Source organism: Papilio machaon, chromosome 6 (assembly GCF_912999745.1).
Source record: "Papilio machaon chromosome 6, ilPapMach1.1, whole genome shotgun sequence".
In the NCBI taxonomy this organism is placed as follows: Eukaryota; Metazoa; Arthropoda; class Insecta; order Lepidoptera; family Papilionidae; genus Papilio; species Papilio machaon.
The window spans coordinates 6450303-6474010 of NC_059991.1; the positions used below are offsets into that span (position 1 = coordinate 6450303).

The 23708-nt window shown below is 34.1% G+C and overlaps 1 protein-coding gene across 7 annotated transcripts in view; it reads right to left on the reverse strand.

Moving 5' to 3' along the window:
• Positions 1-23708, reverse strand: part of LOC106714967 (polypyrimidine tract-binding protein 1) — a 348985-nt gene that overhangs the window by 143137 nt on the left and 182140 nt on the right. For 2 of the 7 annotated variants that reach the window (XM_014508123.2, XM_014508119.2), the window contains exon 1: positions 4306-4818. The exons of the other annotated variants lie outside the window; for them this stretch is intronic. In XM_014508123.2, the coding sequence (XP_014363609.1) occupies positions 4306-4308 (3 nt within the window). In that variant the 5' untranslated portion in view covers positions 4309-4818. Of the gene's footprint in view, positions 1-4305; positions 4819-23708 lie in introns of those variants that run through there. 7 annotated transcript variants of the gene reach the window in all.

Genomic DNA, 23708 nt, shown 5'->3' on the forward strand with positions numbered 1-23708 from the left:
GCGAAAATAGGTTGGAATTTAAAAATAAATATTTAATAATAAAAGCGAAAACAATGTAAATAAAAATGCCGAAAAAAATAAATTGAAAGTAATATAGAGGTACAATTCGGACAGCCTTTAATTAACTTGTAGATAATGTTTTGTTCATGCACAATAGCTTGCGGATTTCTTTGTATGTAAATATTAAGGAAAACAACATCTTAAAAGAAATGTTTTCTGAAGATCCACTAATATGAGTCTGTTATTTATTTTCCGGTTACATTTTTAGCTTATCCCGAGATTATTTTTAATGTTTATAGAAATCATTATTGGGAAAGTCAAAACGTTTATAATTGATGTTTAATTTCATTAAGACTAGTTGCCGCCCGAGTCTCCGTCCGCGCGGAAATATAAAAAAAAACTAATAAGTAGCTTATGTGTTCTTTCAGACTATGTTCCACGTCTGTACAAAATATCATCAAGATCCGTTAAGCCGTTCCGGAGATACCTTCAAACAAACATCCATCCATTCATCCAACATTCGCATTTATAAAATTAGTAAGATATAATTTGAATTATTATTAAGATGTGATTTTTTATGATTTAAAATATTACTATACCAGTATACATGTACTCGTATTATAAGAAACATTTACAGTATTTACCTCAACAAATCGTTTAACTACACTTTCACCTATATATTGCACTATAATCTATTCCATTAACATCAATTAGGCTTAAATAAGCGTTCTGTTTGATTAATAATCCACTAGATATAATTAGCCATATATAGCAAGAAACAATTAGGAAGTATTGCCTTAATAAGGGCAACAAATTAAAAATATTTTATACATATTTTCATGAGTTTAGGTTCGAAAAACTTACCAATTACATTCTTTATTAATAAACAAGCTTATCTACAGATCTTGTTTTTCTTTATTTACATATTACAGTAGATGAATAAATTGTAAAAATTACCTCTACTATGTAGACAAATGAATTGATAAAATTATAATATTTAGAGAAAATGAAACCTTGCACGCTATTATGTTTTTTCCTACATAAATTACCACGGTCTAAATAATTTAGTAGGTATAGTAGCTTACTTAATAATATTTAGGACTAGACAATTAACTTTACGAGGACTTAATATAGAGACTGCTTTTTTCCTCTCTACGCGTTCGTCTACGGCCGTTCCGGTTCGTAAGCTAGTACGATGACCTTACATCATTTATGATTTAACATAAAATATAAGCGAAAGCGGATTGAAGTCTATATTTCTTTAAAAAAAAATCTTAACTTTCGATCCAAATCGTTGTTAAGACTGATATATAAGTTATTGTTATTTACTTCTGCACAGGTCTTATGTTTCTAATAATATATAGAGAAAACTTATCAAAACAAAAGTAGAAAGGAATTTTTGTAGAGCGAAAGAAAATTCAATTACGAACGAGACCTATCGGATTAAAATTGCTGTATAGATTCAAGTGAAATAGTACACTTCATGTGGAATCCACATTGTGAATTTAATTTAAGAAATCGCTACCGCTTATGTTCTACAGTTTAATAACAAACATTTTCAATGACGCGTCGTTGCCCCTGACAGTTCTCATTGATATAATGATTTCCTTGATGAAAAAAATGTAAGATTAAATTAATCTTAGTCATCTTAACTCCAACATGTAATACTCATGTTTTTCGTACTCATGCTAACGATATAAAATAGAATAATCACGACCTTGAAGGCATTGTAACTTTACTGCTTGACTGTGAATACTGGTACACTATTTTTACTATGGTGAAAAAACTAGACTAACATCATTAATACGATAAGTGCCAAATTGTTTTATAATTTAGTTGAAATGTTTTGGTTAGACTTAATCTATTGCAAGGTCAATTCAGACGATAGTTTGTTAATATGTTAGGAATTATACAATCGTTAGATTTGGCGAATTTTTAAATTGATTTGTAAGTAGGAAATCGATAGTCAAAGATAATCAAAACTTTATTATTTTATAGCTTTTTAAATTAGGACTAATTTAGATCATTTTGCGTACGAGAAATCACGTACCAGAATATTGCGAATCGTGACATGAAAATTTCATAATTATATTAATTGATTAACGATAACCGTTCTTTCGTTAGCCGATAAAGTTCGAGCAATTAATTGAAAAAGTTAAAACAATTGCAATTAATGAAATAAAATTCTCATTAGCAAATATAATTCCGATGTTATTAATTCGCTCCGGGGAAACTGCGGACCGTACTAGTGAAACTCGATTTGTAAAATGTCGTACACGAACAAATCGCATCATTTCACGCGACAATAATTTTTTGTCACAATAATTGATTGCAGAATTAATATTAACACACTCGTTAGATGTTTGAGTGCAATTAAGAGCATACTAGTGTGTTGTGAATACCGTTTCGCGCGGACGCACCTCGTCGGTCTGCTTTCCAGCGAAATTGCGGTGAAACTAATATAATGACCACAATATGTTCGAGTACCAGTGGTAGTATATCTTACTTTATAAAATCGGAAAGTTATGTTTTTAAATTGGGTCCCGTATGTTAGACATGATTTAATTTTCTGATAATCTTAAAGTACATGATACCTATAAAATTAATTAATATAAGAAACTTAAGGGAGAAAGTCCTTCCTATGAAATTTCTGTTTACATTAGTTCAAGAAGGTATTTCTCTGCACTTTAGAACTTTTTAGGGTTTTAAGGACATTTAAATAGTTTTAATATAAAATTAATATCAACAGAATTCATTAAAATTAAACAAAGTCGCTAATTGTCACAAGTAAGGAAAATAATAAAACAAACGGAATACAACTACATAATATGTTTCACGGTTACCGTTACTCTGATACTAAGGTCCTATTTGTAAAAAATAACATATCAATAGTTCTAGATATATTTGACAACCGTTAGTCTGTCTCGACTTTGAATATATTCAATGAACGTAATAAACATTCAAATGAATTTATTCATATTACAATTTAACAATATCGACAAATATCAAATTTGAATTTAATCGGAAACCAATTGGTTAGAATCATATTATAAATACTCTTATTGTGGCGTGAGTTTATTATGAGATTTCATAAATATTAACTATACCTAGTGCATGATATATACAAAATTATTTTATATTATTCTGAAATATCAAATGAAATATAACGATCGAAACAATAACTTCCAACTTAAAAAAATGTATGTTGGATCTGGAAGTAAGGCGAGTCTAAAACAATTTAAAATGTCAAATGGAAATTGATTTTAAATGGTGGATATTAAATCGGAAAGTAAATTAGGGACGTACTTACAAGCCCCCTGCTTTTGCGGTGAGCTCGAAATTAGATTTGTGAAATAATAATTAAAATAACATAAACATACTACCTTTGAGGGAAGATCTTAATGAGAAAAGTTCGATGCCACTTTCATTTTGAGTTAAAGTTGACTGTAGATAGAAGTCACATCGCACCTACTTTCCGGATAGATCTCATCGAAGGGGCACGCCAAAACCTCAACAAATTATAAATAATTTCTTTACTGTTTAAACGAGTCAGGTTTTGTTCGATCTTTCGTTTTAACTTTTGAAATTACATTCGGAATTGTATTAAAAGTTTTCTGGCAAAGCGTTTGGGGGCGTGAATCAATTTTTACCATCGGCTCGTGGGCGATTTGCGGGATAACAATATAAACGGATTTAAAATGTTTCAAATAGCTTTAGTTATTCAAACCGTTTGTTAAAAATATTTATTTTCGTACTACTCGTATATATTAACTCACGCGCGTAGCATGCAACTATAAAACTAACATTTTTGATAATTTTTTGAAATTCTGTTTTGTAATTTGAACAAAAAACTGTCGTTATACACAAAATTTAATAGTTTAAAATGAAATTTAAAGTCAAATTTCACTAATATCGTAACTAATTAGTTCAACTACTTACACGAGGTTTAAATTTTCCAAGTTAAAGCTGGAGTAAACCGTTAATACGCTTAACTTATACGTGTGAAGTTCAAACTTCAAATAGTTTCATACGATCAAAGTTAACCGAGCGAAGACGTTTCGGCGCCGAGAATACATGTGAACTCGACTATTAAGCGTTGTTTATTTATTTGGTGTATTAGAGGCGACAAGCTTTCTGCGCTTGGCGTATCGAAGTCGCGATGGTATCGGTGGCAGTCGCACGCTCGCGAGAGCTGTTATCACATTTGTTTGTTAACAACTGCAGGCGCGCGCGCTGCCCTAGAAAGTTATCGGAGGAGCGAGAGCACGTTGCAGAATCGGCGGGAAACATTGCGGTGGTACTTACCATGTTAGAGAGCTGAGGACGCCGTTTAGCTTGGGGTTCTAGGGCCTGGAGAGGATAAGCGAGGGGCAACGGGAGAGGCAGCGGCAGTGGGAGCGGGTGCGGATGAGGAGCCGGCTGCAGGATGTAGGGCGGGCAGCAGGCGCACGGCGTCACGTAGGGCACGCACCCAAGCTGCGGCGGGAACAGCGTGGCGGCGGCCTCCGGGAGGCCTTGCCCGCGTCTCTCACGACCGCATCCGCGGCCGACCACCTGATCGTCGACGGCTGCTTGCCGCCGAGTCTGTTATGGTAGACCTTGCCGCCGGCACTCGAAACCGGGAGCGGATCGCTCAGAACTCGGGAAAAGTTTAGGGGAGTAAGTTTGGGAGCGAGGAAAAGGCGCGGGCGAGGGGGAGCGGGAAACTCGGAGCGGTCGGACGAAGCGAGAAACGTCGCGTATGAGTCGCGAGCGGCAGAGTGGCGTGCGCGGCACGTATCGCCAGGGCGGTGTGTGGCGATGGACTGAGCGCGACGGCGGCAGGTGCGCGAGGCGCGCGGCGCTGGGGGCGGGCCCACCTGCGTACCTGGGCGCCTGCGCCGCGCTGACTCGGCCTCTCGGACTCGCGCTGCCGACCCGTCGCCGCTCACCGCCTCCGCTCCGCATAACGCTCGCAAATCGCACACGCTGCATCCTTCCACTTCCACCAGCGTCCACTTTACAATAACATTACATAGCAAACTAGTGACACGTTTATAAATGAACATTAGAAAACTTATGCTATTTTCTCAATGTCTCTTTTAGGAAAAGATTAACAGTTCTTAAATTTTTAATTATAGGGCAAATTATTTATCATTGCTGCCTGAAAAATTACTGCTTTACATGATCCAAAAAATAATATTTGAACCGAAAACTTTTTTTGGGCGTATAGAGAACCAAAGTTAATTTAATTAATTTAAGTCATCTAATAGTTAAATATATATTACACTAACTTGTATAAAACGATGTTATATGCTTAAATATGTTTCAAAACACGTTTACTCAAGTTTTGCAATTAATACTGAAAACACGAAAACATACTTGAATTATAAACCACTTAAAAAATACATTTAGCTTTTTTTTTGTGTTCATAAGATTGTATGAGCGATGTCAATGGCTCTGAGAGTACACATTTCGTTACGTTCCCCATCATCTAACTGCAGCACCCCATTATCTGTAGCCTGTGCCCTTCGAAATATCTACAAAATATATCTTACCCTGAGTTACCACTTCTTAAATACCTGTACAAAAACATATTATCATCCCTTTTATTGTCTTTGAAAGAACGGAGACAACAATACATTTTTGTCCACGTAACATACAGTCACTTACAGTCACCAACAACAAAACATATGAACATTATAAGACGCAATTCTAATCGCAAAATAAAGCCCTTTTTTGAACTGATCTCTTGTATTTCATTTTTTCTTTTCAGAAACCTTTGTTAGCATCCTATTAAAACAACAAAGTCACAAACAAACAGAAGTCGCAAAGACAGCCTTGAGATTATATTGCTAAATCTATTCTCAGAGGACTTTCTAAAAATTGTATTGATCTATATAGAGGCCTTCGTTAGACATCAGAGGGCTGCGTTCTAAGCTGATTGTCCGCTCAGGGGGCATTACGTGCCTTTTAACGGGAAGCACTATTTACCTTTTCCGGAAATCTTTCCCCTGCCCGCACCAGATTACACACATCTTACACACTCGCTAAGGACAAAGTGAAACTAAATCTCCAATACTGTTCGGATTAAGGATAAGAAAAAAATATTAATTAGATTGTGTTTTGTTTGAAAATTACAATATTCCTGTTTCATTTTATGATATTTAATAGAAACAGGTACCTATATTATTGGATACAAGGTTCTAATCGAATCTGATTTTTAAATGTAATGTAATGTTTATGAAGATTTAATGGTTATCAGGCCGAGTGAAGAGAGACCTCTACTCTCCCACAATTTTTAGTCTTGTGATACCAACACTTTATTAAGAAACTAATACGCTTTTACATTTGGGCTTTGACATAGAAATTTCCGTGAACATGGCGCATGCAACTGTGCCGAAATATCGGGAGCTCAAACAGCCTAATTGTGGTAAGAATCCCGTTTCTTACGAACAGTGTATATAAATTTCAATTTATTTGTAAATATGTTTTCTATGGTAAAAATCCTATTTTATTCAATATCGAAAATTCTCTCATTAGAATTTTATAGTATGTACATATTTTAGAAAATTATATAACTAGTAAGATTTGTATAATATATAATTACAATATCCCATATCTTACAATGAATACTAAATAATGTATTATTCATTAAAAGGTAATTTTTTTTCAATTTAAAAATTATGACAAGGTAGAAATCTTCTCGAGTTCTCCTAAAGCACCGAGTTTACTAATACTTTAGTAATACATGTAAATTTCAGCCGTCTTCTATAAATTTTACTTAGTTAGAGAAAAATATTAAGACAATTAGTAAAATTAATCAAAAAAATATCTTAAACTAATTAAATTAACAAATAGAATAACAATAGACAGAGTACACGTCTATCAATAATTCAAACGTCTCCAACTTGATATTACATCAGGCATTCGTTACTTACAGAAGCTTAAAGCCTTGTTATCGGTATTAGAGTTAACGATTAAGTGTAACACAACAATCATCTCAAGTAATTCCTTACAGTAACATACATACCGACAGCCACGCGTCTGTTTTCGATAGTATTAATTAATTCTTGTCATCGGTGTGTACAAGGTAAGGTAATTAGACGATGTGGTAAGCTGACATGTGTTTGAGGAGGAAGCGATTCGCGCCCTGCCCGCCCTTGTCTCATTTTGTTACATTTAAACGTTAGAAATGTTATAGTTAGTATGTGTTAATCTCTTGTCGTCAGATCACTTATTGTTATCCAAACAAACAATGCCTTATCACTACAAAAATACAATCATGAAATATTTCTTGTTTAAAAATGCGTCTTCCTTCATTAGTTTGTACGGACATACTCTAAGACAATATAAATATAATAAACGTTTAAAATAATGCTTTACAGTTTTTTAATTCTCACATTCTTATGTGAAATTAGATAAAATAAGCTAATAAAATATGGATCAACAACCATCAATCTCTTTTTTTTTTCAATGGATACGTAAACGTCGGATTTGATTTGAAACATCTTCTCCGTGTCTCATCCACGTGGGGTCGGATCACCCGTCGTAACACCCGGATTTTATGTGAAAACAAGATATAATTGCTTTAGAATAGTATGGATTTTAAGAAAAATAATATCGTGGATTTGTGTCTTGTTTTAATTCAAAAGTAAAGCCAAACATTTCCAGTTCCATGCTTCTTTGACTGCAAAGAGAAATAGTCTGAGTAGAGCGCCAATGTGTAAAATAATTCCAAGTACTAATTTAAATGTAAGAGTGGAAAAAAAAGGTCGGATTGCAAACTTATGAAAACTGAGAGAATGCTTCATTTTTGGACGGGTTGGGAAGACTCGGAGGGTTAACTTATCATTTGGTTTTGCGATTTAATAATTTTAGTGTATTTTAAAATTAAAATAAATTTTATTTTAAGATAACACAATAAAAAAGCACCCAAATTCTCGTTGACGAAACATTATTTTCACTATTAAACTATTATGCTGTTTAATTTAATTATAAATTACCATCTGTTGTCATATCGTAATAATCTTTTAACAAACATACTGGTAAAACCTTATATTATACCAAAAACATCAAAGCTTTTCTTTTAGCAAAGACGTACCTAACTATTTTAATAATAAACCAGATTTCTTGTCTGGATTGTTTCCTGCAACGTGCATTTGGTTTTGTTCTAACGATCTAAATAACAGATTCAATGAATCAGTGTGAGTTTGCTTATGTGTAATAAGGTTCTAGGTGTGTTTGTATGGAGATGTTTGTGTGTGCGTGTCTTACGTGTAATTGCAATATTTATGTGTGGGTATGCAAGTCATAGTTAAACGAGTGAGCGAAGGCGCAAGGCATGTTGGCAAATTCCGCAGTTCAAAGTTACGTTGCGCCCGCGCGGGCCCCGGTCATTGACCCACGCGCGCCGTGCAGTCTACCAGCCGTGTTATGTAATGTGACCTTAACATTGGCCTGTGAAACCAGACCTTATTTTGAATGTTGCGATCGTAATCACATTTACGAGTTTACGACGCAAAATATTCGTATTAGTATGATAGTTTGAGGGACGTGTTTGTGTTTTTTTTTTGTTATTTACCAACTGCATGTTGAGGATAATGATGGCTAATTTAACATATTTTTGCAAATTTATTGTTTTGGATTCGTTAGAAAGATCTAACCTACTAAATGTGTATTATTTTACATAAAAGATGAAGTGTGAAAGAGACGTAATCATTGTAAAATATCCGATATCAATAAATAAATTGTCGAATAAAATTATTCGATGTCGCCATCCGATATAAAACAGGACATTCGAACATAAACAAAAACACAACAACTGTTTGTCGAAACAGCGACAATTTTGCATAAACTTTGTTATTGACATTATGGATTAAAAAAATTAAGGCGTTAAAAACAAAAGCGTCAAAGAATATTAAAAATAATCCATTACATAATTTTAAACACTTAAGATATCTAGCGCACTCAGACTCAATGTAGCCACTGAAAGTGTTCATTCAGTAGTACGATACTAGGTGTCGCCCGCGACTCCGTCCGCGCAAAATAAATAATTTAAATCTATGCGATATTCCAAACTCCAATGATTCTGTGATGAATCCAAATTCTATCCTTATCCATCCAGTCGTTCTGGAGGTACGATGCAACAATCATCCATCCAAACTTTCGCATTCCAAACTTTTTTTATTCATAATAAGAAATCTTCACTAAGGAGCAGTCCCTTTAAGTTATCACGTATAAACTCTTACCGTGGGTTTCCGAGACGAAAACCTTCGTTTAAAACATATTTTTATCTTTGTTTTGTCAAAGATAATGACAGGGATGACGATATGATTTATTTAAAAATTTTGGTTACAGAAACCAATGGTTAGTGCGACAAAAAATGGCAATTTAAGTAACGCTAAGTTTTCGATGTGATGTTTACCCTAAATGAGTAATAACTGATGTTGTTTGGTATTGAAACACTTAAATATGCATAACGGACGATGAAAAGAAAACAGCACAGCACAGGAACCGTAACGTAAATAAATCGTCCGTGGAATGTTAAAGAAAACTATATTGAAAAACGTTATAACTAACATAACAGAAAAACCTATCGTGGCTTCACGATGGGTGATCTTGGCATTTACGCTTAGCTTACTAACGTATATGGTATTCGCTGTTTTTACCCGACTAACAAGAGGGTAATGCTCGCCGTCATGTACACATGTACTGTATCCATTTGCTCCAACAAAATATTATACTACAAAGTGCATACAATATGGATCTTCATACAACTTCGAAGTTCAACAAAATATATCGCTCTAACAACTTTTTACTAAAAAAAAACAAACAACAACAACAACAAACAAAAAAAAAACAGTGTAAAGAGTACGCCAATATTTTATTTAATACAACTTTTATTTTCGCCAAAAACTTAAAGTGATCATAACATATTTTGGAGAACTGCACCTCGTTGCTTATTCTTTAAAATAATCTCGACACGAAAGTTTTCAACAAGTTTGCCTGATTCAAGATATGGCCTATTGTTTTGAAATACTGTTTGAAAATAAATACTACGTTTTTATAATTAAAATAAGCATTTCAAAATACACATATACTTGTTTGCATTAAAACGAAAAAAAAAAACAATCATGTTTCCATGAACCATTTTCCAACTCTAACATCAGATCAGCACCATGTCACCATAATATTCGCCTCGCAAGGGATAAACAGAAATGAGGTGAACTGACCACCAACCTTCGCTAGTCGTAGAGGCACCTCAAGAAGACATTACAGACAGTTAACAAATGAGTAAAATACAAACAATGACCACACTTGAATTAGGTACGTAAATTAAAATAAAAGCAAAAATTATTCACATGTAGAATCGACAAAAATTTTTTCACAACATTTCAATGTCCAAGTGAATGCCAAATTGAATTAAAAAGAGAATTTGTTACATGTATTGTTAATTATTTAATGCAATGTACGTTACGTCAAGCGTTAAAACGAGTGAGCGACTGACCGCGCGCCATGTTTTTGCTACTTAAATTTAATCGTACAAACAGAATAGGATATTTAGATTAACACTGCGAAAGGGTTAGACAGGCCTAATGTGTCGTGGGGATAATGAACTTCGGTACAGCAATTAGTTTTAGAATTAACATAACTTTATGTTTACGCTTCTGTGAACATGTGAAAGTATTTATTTATAAATGTTTAATTGTGAGTCTGATTTAATAAATCTGATTATTTTTAGTTATCAGAATATTCCACTTAACTTCTATTATATTTTCCGATATCTTTCATATTCTTAAACCTAAACCTATTTACTTATAATTAAGTTATGTATAGTCGATCGCTGTAATAAGAGAAATTCAACTTGGAAAGTGCTTTTCGAACGAACTATACGCCTGGCCGAAGTCTAGAGTGTAGAATGTTGACACACACAATACATCCTTGAAGAGCAGAATTTAAATACAGCATATTACAAAACAAAGAAAATTATCAATTAAAATAACAGCAGTAAAATGATTCCGTAGTACTATTAAATATTCCGTAGGAAAATAAATAACTCCGGTACTTCATCAAAATAGCAAAGTAGATGGTAAAATATCTTTGAGTTATATAGGTATATTGCCGGTGCTGCGCGCAGACCCACGGGTGGGCTTTTATCAAATTGTATGATAGGATTTGAGAAATACGCCATTAATTAGAGAAGCTGTTTCTAACAAAAGATTTACCTTTTTAATCAAGCAAAAGTTTATTTTCGATTATCGTTGTTTTATTTGCAAACAAAAAAATGTCCATTTTAAATCCTTTTGAAGTCGAGCTAATTAAAATATTTTATCCCTACATTATTTTGATTGATAAAAAATGTATTATCAGGAACATTACAAGTCAGATGAAATATAAGGAAGTAAAAATACCTATACCAATTTAAAAAAAAAAACAATAAAAAAATAATTATTCTAAGGCATAATGAATGTAAAATTTTCTGTAAATGTAAACTGACGTATAAAAATTTAAAACCAAAGATTAGTGGCGAGTCCTACAAACAACTTGAATCAAACCAACATAAGTTTGAACATTTGCTGTTGTTGCGCAGAATATGAGTGTAAACAGAAAGTTGTAATCTTATATGCAAAATTAGCCCTTTTCACTGTTTGTTGGGAGTTCAAAGCGAACTGCGAATTAAATATGAATATTTGTCTGGGCGCCGTCAACAGTCCGAGGCCCGAAACGGTGGTTTCTTCGCGTATTCTCTATGTAGAGAACAGAACGACGTTTACTTAGGCTCAAACCTACGGCGTGTCTCAGTCGGACTTATTTCAGAATGAATATAGAAACATATTTACTCTTGGACTTGTGAATGCGTAATTCGAGGACATTTTAAATTGTAATTCATTTGTGCTAGTTACGACGGAAACAATAAAGGGACCACAACAAATTATATTTAACTTCGTACTGTACGATTCATGACGAACAACTAAAATAATACCGAATATTTAACGTTAAAACAGTTTAATTCCTTATATATAAAAACTCTGTGATCAGAATTACCTAACTCACATCATTTAACACTGTTTCAGTCAAACTTCTACAATGAAATCAAACATATCATAATAAAGGAATGAAATACGATGATCATTTAGAGACAAGAAATCACTTTATCCGACACAAAACGACCATTCAAGTAAAAAATACCATCCGTTCCAGTAAAAAATAACCATTTGACAAGGAAAATATTTCATAGAGGCGTCGCTAGGCCCATTCACGTTTCCCCTTTCACATTTCGGCTCGGAGTGACTCCTGGCCGGTATACATATACTATATATTGATAGTAATACATTTGCCGTGTACTTGCGTGTAGGGAACACGCGTTCTATATCGCATTTTTTTTCTCTGTTTGCTGTCTCGAAACAACATACTAGTTTTACATTTGGACTCAAATTATTTTATAAAATCCAACGAAAAATGGAGTAAACCAAAATTTATTTATGGAAAAAAAAAGAGAATTAAATAAGTTTTCAAACAAGCAAGAAGTGCAAACGTAACAGAGGATAAGTTTTTCTTTAAAATAAGGTGCCTATAAGATAAGGCGATAGACGCCTCGAGGTTATGGAAGAATATTACAAGACGATTTAATTCAATATTAATTAAAAAAAAATATAAACTACATTGTAACTGAGATTTTATGCCTATGTCCACTATCTTCTTTTCGTTCGTACGTTAAAAACTCATTAAGGTTCCTCGGTTTGCTATGAAAAACATGTTTGTATGCATATATTCTGCCACATGCCGCAAAATCGATTCACTGTAAAAATAAGAACAGTGGAAACAGAAACTACTAATACTACTGGCGTAATAATTTCTGGTCCGTGTAATACAACTGTTAAAAGTATACATGATTTACGTTATACAATTTATTCAAATACAGAAACTATACGCTAAAGTAGCGCCATCTACATTTTAGTAACTCTACATTACATGCTTTAGCGTATGGAACTACCACATGTGGTTTTTACACAGTGTTTCTTTGAAAGACTTCTTCGAAAGTCTTCCCCAAAATTTTACGTGATGTTTCTACGAGATCATCGCCCTACACTTCCTATAATACATGGTATTAATTATACAATTTAATGGATATGTTTATTAAGAATAATATGAATTACTCTTAATTAAATCAGAATTTTAAGACGACGTAAATGAAGTAATAAGGGACTAAAGCGGTAATTAGCAGCGTTTATTCTAATTCTTTGGCGAACGTTTTCTTAATGAAAGTTTAACAACTTAGATATGTAAATGGTTGGCTCGCTCCGCAGACGTTCTAACTTATGTTTAGATAGTAATAATTAATACCGTTAAATGTATTCCCTTATTCATTACGAGAACACGTTAAGTAGCTATGAGTGACAATGGCTTTGTTAGACTTTGTATAGTGTTCAATTACATATTTCAGATTAAAGCCACGTCACGACCAAGTTCTACTAATATTACAAACGTCTAAGTTTATATTTCGGTGTCATATTTTATGTTCAATAAATTAATAATTAATATCTTTCTTTCTTTCTTTCTTTCTTTTTTCTTTCTTTCTTTCTTTCTTTCTTTCTTTCTTTCTTTCTTCCTTTCTTCCTTTCTTTCTTTCTTTCTAATATAATGTACTTTTAAAATTTGTACTGCTGTTGTGTATGTTTGTTCTTTTATGTAATTCACACTGACAATTCAGCGAATAATCATTAAGCAAATTGGTTTTTAATAGCAGAAATAAGAAGATAACGAAAATAGGGCCTAATTTATTCAGATGTGATTCATTTAAAATACGATCTTCAATTAAAATTCTGGCCACAACCTGCGATATTAGTGTTGTAAAATATGTTTATATTTGATCAATAATTCATTATATTTATAATAAAGGGAAAGGATTTATTTTAAAAATATTGGGGTAAATTAGTAACACTTACTATTTTAGGCTTTCTAAGTTTGATGTTTTATATGAGAAAATTCAAAATTATGCAATTTAAAATCAAATACAAGAAGTCATTATTCATAATGGATACTTAATAGATCAAAGAAGGTAAATTATCTGGAACTCACAAACCTAATCTATACAAATATGAATCACTCAATCAGTGATAATGTTTAACTTTATCCATCAATTACTCGGATAATAAATTGTATTGACTACAATTAGCTTTACTTAGTACAAAACAAGGCATATACACGCTATTATAATATTCACTTTGCTCTGTGCCCGCCCCCGCACCTCCGCACGCTCTCCGCAACCCCCCGCCAAAGCTCTTAATGCCAAGTCGGCCTGACCTCATGCCAGCTCCATTAAGCCGTTTATACATAATGTATGAATTTGTTATGCCGTTTGATGTAAAGAAGCTTTAACTCAGGTAGTGTTAAGGATCAAGGACAATTTCGACGAAATATAAACTTGTAACTGAAAGTGAACAGCGAACGATTCCTATCGAATTTTGAATTGCTAATAATAGTTATGAATGTCTTGTTGACCGTCGCAAACATGAAATAACTTTGATGCGACCATTCCCTTGAAAGCTGCACGCATCAAGGGACAGTTTCTACGTAAAACTAAACGAAACAAATTTTAAACATACTGATCTGTAATAATAGTCATATTGTATAATAAGTCAAATTGAAACAAACGTAATCCATTTAATAACAATCAACCTTATACATAATAGATTTTATTTATTTGAAACATTACAATTAAGACCATAGAAACGCAAAACTAACGACCAACATATTCGGAGCCCATTCAGCTGTACGACTTCGCATTACTCAGAGTTCAAAATAATTTACAGCTTTCAGACAGTAAATTTAAATGAGAAAGTGCATGTTCATTTTCTGGATGTACAGAACTGGCGATGCGAAATTTCGTCAAGATTAAATCAGCGCCATTTATAACAACGTACAAGGAAATAAACATACTCTTAAGGAAATATGAAATTTTACCCTGACAAGTAACACTTTTTTCTTGAACTAAGTGATTCAAAACTATAAAGGGAAATAATGCAATTATTTTGACCCTTTCTGTGTACATACATGTCATATTAATGTGGCGAAATATGCAACCGCTATTTTATATAATTATTATATAATTAGAATTTGTAATATAAATATCTCTTCATCATTAGCTCCCTATACGTCCCCACCGAGGGGCTTGTAGCCTTTCTTGCATTAGAATAGACGTTATTCAATTATTAAAATACTCGTAACCCTTTGTGCAGCCAGTTCCTCGAAGCCTTATGAAAAAATGGACTGCTATTAAAAAAAGGCTTAAAATTCTTAAACGAAATCTATCAGAAATTTGAACAAATTAATTTTCTAATAAACAATGTCTATAACAGATGTCATAAAGTTACCGATATTATTTCATCAGGTGATCATGATCATCAGCCCACTATATACGTCCCCACTGAGCGTCTCAAAACCTACCCTAAGTGAGGGTTGACTAGGCCATAGTGAACTACGCCGGCTCTGTGCGGTTCATTGTCTTCACACATATCTTTGAATTTTTTCTCAGATATGTGCAGGTTGCATTACGATGTTTTTCTACACCGTATGAACGTTGGATAAATATACAAATGTAAATCGAAAATCTATAAAATACAATGATACATGGCGGGATTCGAACCCAGGACCTGCAGATGGCAAGTCAAGTGCATAACCCCTGAGCCACCGACGCTCATATATATTTAAACAGAAATGAACATCTTTTTAAACAGAATATCGTGTTGTCAGAGTTGCTCTGACACTACTCTATCAAAATCTGTACTTAGTATTCAAACGTTTTGATGTAACAAAGGACGGACAGAGGGAGCTATTATAGTTTCGTTATCCGGACTAGAGCTCTGTTTGCTCGGTACCAAGTTCGCGTATTAAATGGAAATCCGAAACTGTTGTTAGCTGCAGTCGATGCGCTCCAAATGTGCAGTCAACTAATTAGTGCTGGCTATCGGATCAAGCTATCGTATTCGCAGAATCCAAATCGCCAGTAGGAATAGAAAACTAAAATAGAATTTAGACCTATTTTCCACTAAATGATTACCCATACGAATCGGGCTAAGGCCTACTGTTGTTTCTAAGATAGTCGCGGTTGCGGCAGTATGTAAAAATCATATTTTTATACCTCCATTCTCTTTGAAATAAAAACATAGTATTAATTGCTCATGGAAGTAGTAAACGTATGCAACTAGAGCCACACAGCTAGTTTGAGTAGTGTTTAGTTTATTCTGATAGATCCCATTATGCATTGAGATAAAATTCGTACAATTACACCGTATAAAACGATTCGATTGAATCGAAGCTCAGTTTACAAGCGATAGCGGTTTCGAGGACCAATTACTGGACTAGACTAAGGACAGGCTGAGGCTTCTCTGAAATATTTTAAATATAGGATTTTTAGAAATAGAATATTGCATTCTCAAATAATACGTGTTTCTTTAGTGTTTTATTTTTAGTTTTATTGATATAATCCAATTACATAGGAATACAAAGAAAAAGTGAATTCGTACTACGTATAACATCAAAAGTTTTGTCAATAAATATAAGTTAGAAAATGTATGTTACATATTTAACCGCACTATAACTTCCGGATATGATCCGCTGATAAACTCAAATATAACCTAAAGTATGATCGACCGTAATAATAAAAACATTTCTTTAAAATATAAAATGGAATATCTGTAGAAGTTAATAAAAGTTGTTTTAAAACAGTGAGCGTACTTGGTAAACAAGCTTTTTGATCGCTAAACTTGAGATTGCATTGCCTCGCTTGGTTTACGACGGTAAGTTAAGTTTAATAAGCCAATCGATTGGACGACAAGTTATTTGATATAACAAGATAGCTACGTCAACAATGTATCTTTATAACTTAAACATAGAAAAGCTTATTATCATGCATAGATGCATACAGTGAAAATTATCATATTTTCGCACGAATTTATTTGTTGAATTTTTTTATTGATTTATATAAGAAATAGAACCAATATGAAAGAGCTAATAAAATTGATTAACTAAAAATAGCGCGAAAATTCGGAATTATTTTAATTAAACAGAAGATTGTAGGGAAAATACCTTGTTACCTTTTGAAAAGTTTACTAAGAAAAGCGATAAAGTATAATTTATCATAAGTTTAAGATAACTAAAGCATCCTAGACATGTCCGCTCTAACGACCACTTGCAACTCTTTCCTGCAAACGCTGCGCCTTTTAAATGGCGAAATAATCGCGATACATCAGCCCCATGAGCATATGCAGCATGCAGCTTAATATGCAACATATGCAGCAAGTTGAGAGCATTGGGGAGTTACATGTCTACGCTTTGAGCTAACGTTTATTTATCGCATTAAGTTCCGAATAGCGATTGAAGATTGGACATATTAGAGATATGATTACTTAACGAAACAGATTGAAATAAGTAGGATGAACTAAACGGAAAAAAACTCTTTATAATATCCTATGACTCCTCGCGGAATTTAAAAAATGTCAGTAGGTAAGTAGCCTATACGTTTTTCCAGATTCTGTTCTACATCTGTGCCAAATTACAGCCAGATCCATTTATCCCTTCTGGAGTTACCTTCTAATAAACATCCATCCATACATCTAAACTTTTGCATTTGTAATATTAGTAAGAAGTAAAGTGAAATTGTTATGTTTTAATACGCATTTAATACCTACAATAAAGAATGAAAAAAAAAGTAATAACAGAGTTAGTGTGACTTCAAATAAATCCTAACCAAAGATCATTTTAAACTGGCGATACAAGTAGTCGTATCGAGTAGTCTTAATCAAAAAGACCACTTCATTTACTGATACTTCTCGGTAACGGCGCTATTACCGGAAAAGCGCTTTAGAAAAATTTAGTGTTCGCATCGTCCCAGCAATTTAGGTTGAAAGTAAAGACAGTTTAAAGCTTATTTTTGCGAATAAGCGTGATATTGACTTTACCTTTAACATTTATTAAACGGTAATTTTTATTTAATGTTCTCATGAATTGAACGTAGAATAAAAATGTACATACTTCTATATTTAAACTAGCTGTCGCCCGCGACTCCGTCCGCGCGCAGTTAAAAAATGGGGGGGGGGGGGTTGTGAAAAATAGATGTTGTCCGATTCTCAGACCTACTGAATATGCTCACAAAATTTCAGGAGAATCGGTCAAGCCGTTTCGGAGGAGTACGGCAACGAAAACTGTGACACGAGAATTTTATATATTAGAATAAAGAAATAAATTGTATTTATGCAAAACAAATACTATAAATAACTAACTTTCACCCGCAACTACGTCCGAGCGGAATTTAAAAAAAAACTTCATAAGTAGCCTATGTGTTGTTCCAGAGTATGTTCTACATCTGTGCCAAATTTTAATACGATCCATGCAGCCGTTCTTGAGATACCTTGTAACAAATATCCTTCAATCTAAACGTTCGCATTTACCTATATAATACTAGCTGTCGCCCGCGACTCCGTCCGCGCGCAGATAAAAAAAAATGAAAAATAGATGTTGGCCGATTCTCAGACCTATTAGATTAGTAAGGTTACGGGTATAACGTTTACTAGAAATACTTGGATGTTTCTCTATTTCGAAATGAGAATAATCATTAGTTCCGTTGAATAGAACATAATGCTTCCGGGGTTTGTGTTGCATTTGTATTTTTATTCTGAAAAAATCAAATATGTAAATCTAAAAGCAATTATGATTACATCACACGAGGGCAAAACACTGCGGCAGAGCAGTACTGCAATTATTTAAATGTTTGACAGTACTGCTCTGCATCACTGTTTAATCCTTTATGTGAAACTGGCATAACATATACGAATTTACGCGTGTAGCTTGTTATTCATAGGGCTAAATCGAAAATTGAATAGAAGATAAAGAGAGCAACGTTAACTTGTTGCTTGGCGTCGGTATGTGAAGCACGCTGCACGGCGCGTTATGTCGCAAGCCAAGCCGCGACAACCCACTTTGATTTTCACTCCTTTCCCGACGCTCACAATTATTGTTTACATAAATCTAAAATTTTTTAGAATTTTTACACGAGGAAAAATTTAATTAATAAAAATAAACAAAGAATAAAAGAAAGCGTCATAAATTTAAACATGAAAACTCAAACTGGAAAATATAAGCTTCTTTAGTAATTTTCATAATATTCCGAGTTTGAAAATAAACTATAAAGGCACATGACTTCTCTGAACATTTTCTGCTCTTTACAATAAAAAGATCTTATAGTTAAAATTTTCTATCCCGCAACAAAAAGGACCACAACAAGAGTATTAAACATAATTTTGTTGTAAGAAGTTAGCAAAAATATATCTGGTTGAATGCAGTGGTTGAAATCCGTTCATTTTAATGCGGTTAAGTTAAATATTTTCCAATCGTTCATTTGTTTATTTTACTAAGTTAATTATAAATTTTAACAAAATAATAATTTACATGTTGCCTAGCATAAAATTGAAGTTAAATATGATATATGTTTTCTGCACTGCATGCGGTCGGCACAGGGTCGGGCATTGTGGCAATCGATGGGGTAAACCTACGTCCAACAGTGGACGAACTCTGGCTGATAATCAAGCTATATGCTTTGTTGTGTTCTTGTTGTTATTGATTAAAATATTGAATGGCAAGAGTTTCAATTTTTTACACGGTGGTTAAACTGCTGATTATATGAAATAAATATATTAGGAATAAAATGCTACAATTATAGTTGCAAGTCTACGTCTTTGGGATAAGGTCGTGAAATATTAATTGATTTGATTATTATGATTGAAAAGGTCACAAATAATAATTTTATTTATAAGTACAAATAGGGTTTAAAACATATAGTTTTCAACACTAATATATTTAAATATATATATTATTATATAATTATATTTTATTTATATTTATATATACATTTTTTTTTATATATTTTACGTAAGAATATTTAATTTATACGCAATGAGGAACATTTGTTATCGATATCGAGTTTTAGATTCCGTAATCTTACAACAAGAATTTAATAACAAGCTTAATTAAAGAATGTACCCAACTTTGTAATTATGTTTTATATACAGTGTAAAATTGTAAAAGCTTTAAACATTTCAACCTTGTTCGTAAAGCCTTTTGTTTTAATTAGAATTCCTTTAGTATTGAATACTAGCTTTTTCCCGCGACTCCGTCCGCGCGGAATAAAAAAACAAAAAGAAAAGAAAACGGGGTAAAAATTATCCTATGTCCTATTCCTGGTTCTAAGCTACCTGCCCACCAATTTTCAGTCAAATCGATTCAGCCGTTCTTGAGTTATAAATGCTGTAACTAACACGACTTTCTTTTATATATATAGATTTCAAATATTTCAATTAATTAAATTTTTTAATTGTGTTAAAATAGTTATTGATAATTACAATTAAATTAATGTTACTTATTACAATGTTCATAAAAATATAGTTGAATTTCCACTGAAAAAATAATGAACCCAAGTTTTTGTAAAACTTTCAACGTCAACATCAATTTGGAAAACTTTTTAAACCAAAAGCGTGATGTAACAGAACAAAAGAAATATCCAATAAAGATAATGCCGGTCCTATGAGACTCTATGTCAGTTAGCATTGCTACGCAACAGGGGTTTAGCTGAAGCACTAAACGATATACAAGCGACGCGTAAATCCAAACAAACGAGAACAATCGCTGCGGCACACGACCACTTCCGGCAACCGAACTAAAATGTGATGCGTTTATACGTTAAGGAAAACATTAGTTTTACACCAATCCGCAGATTTTAGCCACGAATATGCATACATGCATCAAAACGAAAAACAAGAACTGGTAATATAGGAAAACTAAACAAGTAAAATAAAAAACAGCTTAAAATAATCTTTCTAATATTGTAAATGAGAATGTTTGGATTGATGGAATTATGGATGTTTGATAGATATCTATGACATCATCATTCTACTTAATTCTACGCGGTCGGATTGGCGGACGACAGCTAGGATTTCATATAGTCTGTACTGCATCTAGTTTTCATAGAGGATAAGTAAATATTTCTTTAACATTCATTTCGTTCAAAATTACGTCGCTCACTCTGACGCTGTTTTCTATCAAAATATTTAAACAAAAATAGTTTGCGAGTAAATACTGAGAAATTAAACTCCTTGAAGCGAATGCGTAAATAAAATCAAACCATGTTATAATGTTATGTTTTTGAGATTTAAAAATGCATTTGAAAATAGGATTTAATGTTAAACATAATCATCATCATCATCGTATTGTCCTTTCCCACTCACGTGAGGTGGGCACAAGGTTTTTTAAACCTTAAAGTTTTGGCTTATTTTTACGACCGGCCGCCTGCCTTTCGCCAACCCTTCTTGGGACATTAATGTTATCATTTAATATTAAACAAAACTACATAAAATCATCAGAATAAAGACATCTGTTCGAACACTACAGTTCACACTTCCCAATTTGTTTAGTTATCATCATCATCATCAGCTCACTATACGTCCCCACCGAGGGGCTCGGAGCCTACGCCAATGTAGGGGGTGACTAGGCCATAGTCAACCACGCTGGCCAAGTGCGGGTTGGTTGACTTCACACATATCATTGAATTTCTTCTTAGATATGTGCAGGTTGCATCACGATGTTTTCCTTCACCGTAAGAACGTCGGATAAATGTACATATGTAAATCGAAAATCGAAAAACACATTGGTACATGGCGGGATTCGAACCCAGGACCTGCAGATTGCAAGTCAAGTGCTTAACCCCTGAGCCACCGACTGTTTAGTTATCAGTTACCTAGTAATCTAATAAAGTAAATGTAATATTTGATTAATCTACGTCAAAACCTTTTAAGCATTAAAAAAATAAAGAATTATATTATTGATACCAAGGCAATATTAATAATAGTTTTCAAATGTATATATTAAATAATATACGATCCTAAATTCCTACCACTAATTACAGATAATAAGTAACAAAGTTTTGAACAACTATATTTCCTTCCTTGTGTAAATTTAGATAGAGATATTGAGATTGTACTTTATACAATAGTAGAGTAATTTCTTGGGTTGTGATTCTGCAATTTGAAACATGCAAGTCAAAGCAGCTCACCTGCACGAAGGCGAGTCGGACCTTTGATTGCAGATAGCAAATGTTTGCGCCAACTCACCAACATCTATTATTCAAATAACTACCGACAGAAATTGGCTAGACAAGTAATTTTGTAAACATTACAAACTGGAATACATACTGTAAGCTGCTTATAAGTTTTGAGAGGAACTTTGACGTCAGGCCTTGTACGTCACAGATCAATGGCGAAAGCCGCCCGTTTTCAATTAGTCTAGGCAATTTTTTGATGAGTGTTTCAATGGAATGTTATGCCCTTTACACAGTGTCGAAATAAATATAACGTCTCACTTTGCGTATAAATTCATTGTATATAAAATTTTCCGAATATTTTCAAGTTGGTTAGGCAAATTACACACGGGCGGCTTCCACGATCGTTTGGTGACATATATCAGTATTGAAGCCGACTAGTTTTCTGATAAGTGGTGTTGACGATAGAACTTAAAAGCCGTCATAATGTTTTTATTTGTGATTTAACCTTACTGATATTGTAACATATAATTTTGTTTAATTTCTTTGTTGTATTCTACTACATTAATTCCATAAATACTATTTGTTATCTGTAACCTACCAAGGTAGATGTAAAAATATTTAGTAGTTTTTAAATATAAAAAATAAAATGATTTTGGAGGGTGGACGGCACTTTTGCAGTCGAATGTCGTCCGTCGAACGTACTGTGCGCACCCATATTGAAAACCTGTGTTTCATTTCTGCTGCATCGCCGCCATCCTTTACAATTTTGGTCACTTCGAGCCGCATCTTGAACTGGTTGATTCCCGTGGAGCTTATTGTTTATTAATTTCGCGTGGATAAAACGGTTAATGATGCCAACTACGCGGCGGCAGCAGCAAGCGTCTGCTTCGGACCCTGCCCCGGAGGCAGCACATCACCCTTCTCGTGGAGCCGATGATATAATTTCGCGAGGAACCCAGGCTGCCAAGGAGGAAACACCGAAGAGGCCACCCAGCGCAAACACGTTCAGGTCGGCAACAGCAAGGAGATCGTGTTCATCTTCGTCTAGCGCTAGACGGAAGCAATTGGAACTAAAAGCTGAACAGGCGAAGGCCGAGATAAGAATGCAGCTCATAGACAAACAGCTGGAGGCAGATCTAGCACAGTTGGAAGAGGAGGAGGTGGCTGATGACGTCACCGAAAGTCAGTTTGTTGCAGACGAACGTACGAGAGAAAGTGTAAGGGAATGGTTGGACCATAGCCAAGGGGAACCTTGTGCAGCCCTCGAGCCACGTGCTCGGACCTATCCGACGTTCCTGACCACCGATCAGCCTTCACGGGAGGCTACATCTGACGTCCAACAACTGGCACACGTACTGAAGGAGATGATGACCCAAACGAGTTCACAGCGAGAGGACAGGCTCCTAAGCCGCCTCGCCACCCCACGAGATCTTCCCGAATTTCACGGTGACTATGTTGAGTGGCTTCACTTCAAAAATGCTTACGAGGAGTCCACGAAAATATGTAAATTTAGTGACAGTGAAAACTTGTGGCGGCTAAGAAGATCGCTTCGCGGCGCAGCCAAGGAGGCGGTGGCAGACCTGCTCATCGGCAACACGGTGCCCTCGCAGGTGATGGACACGCTGGAACTGAGGTT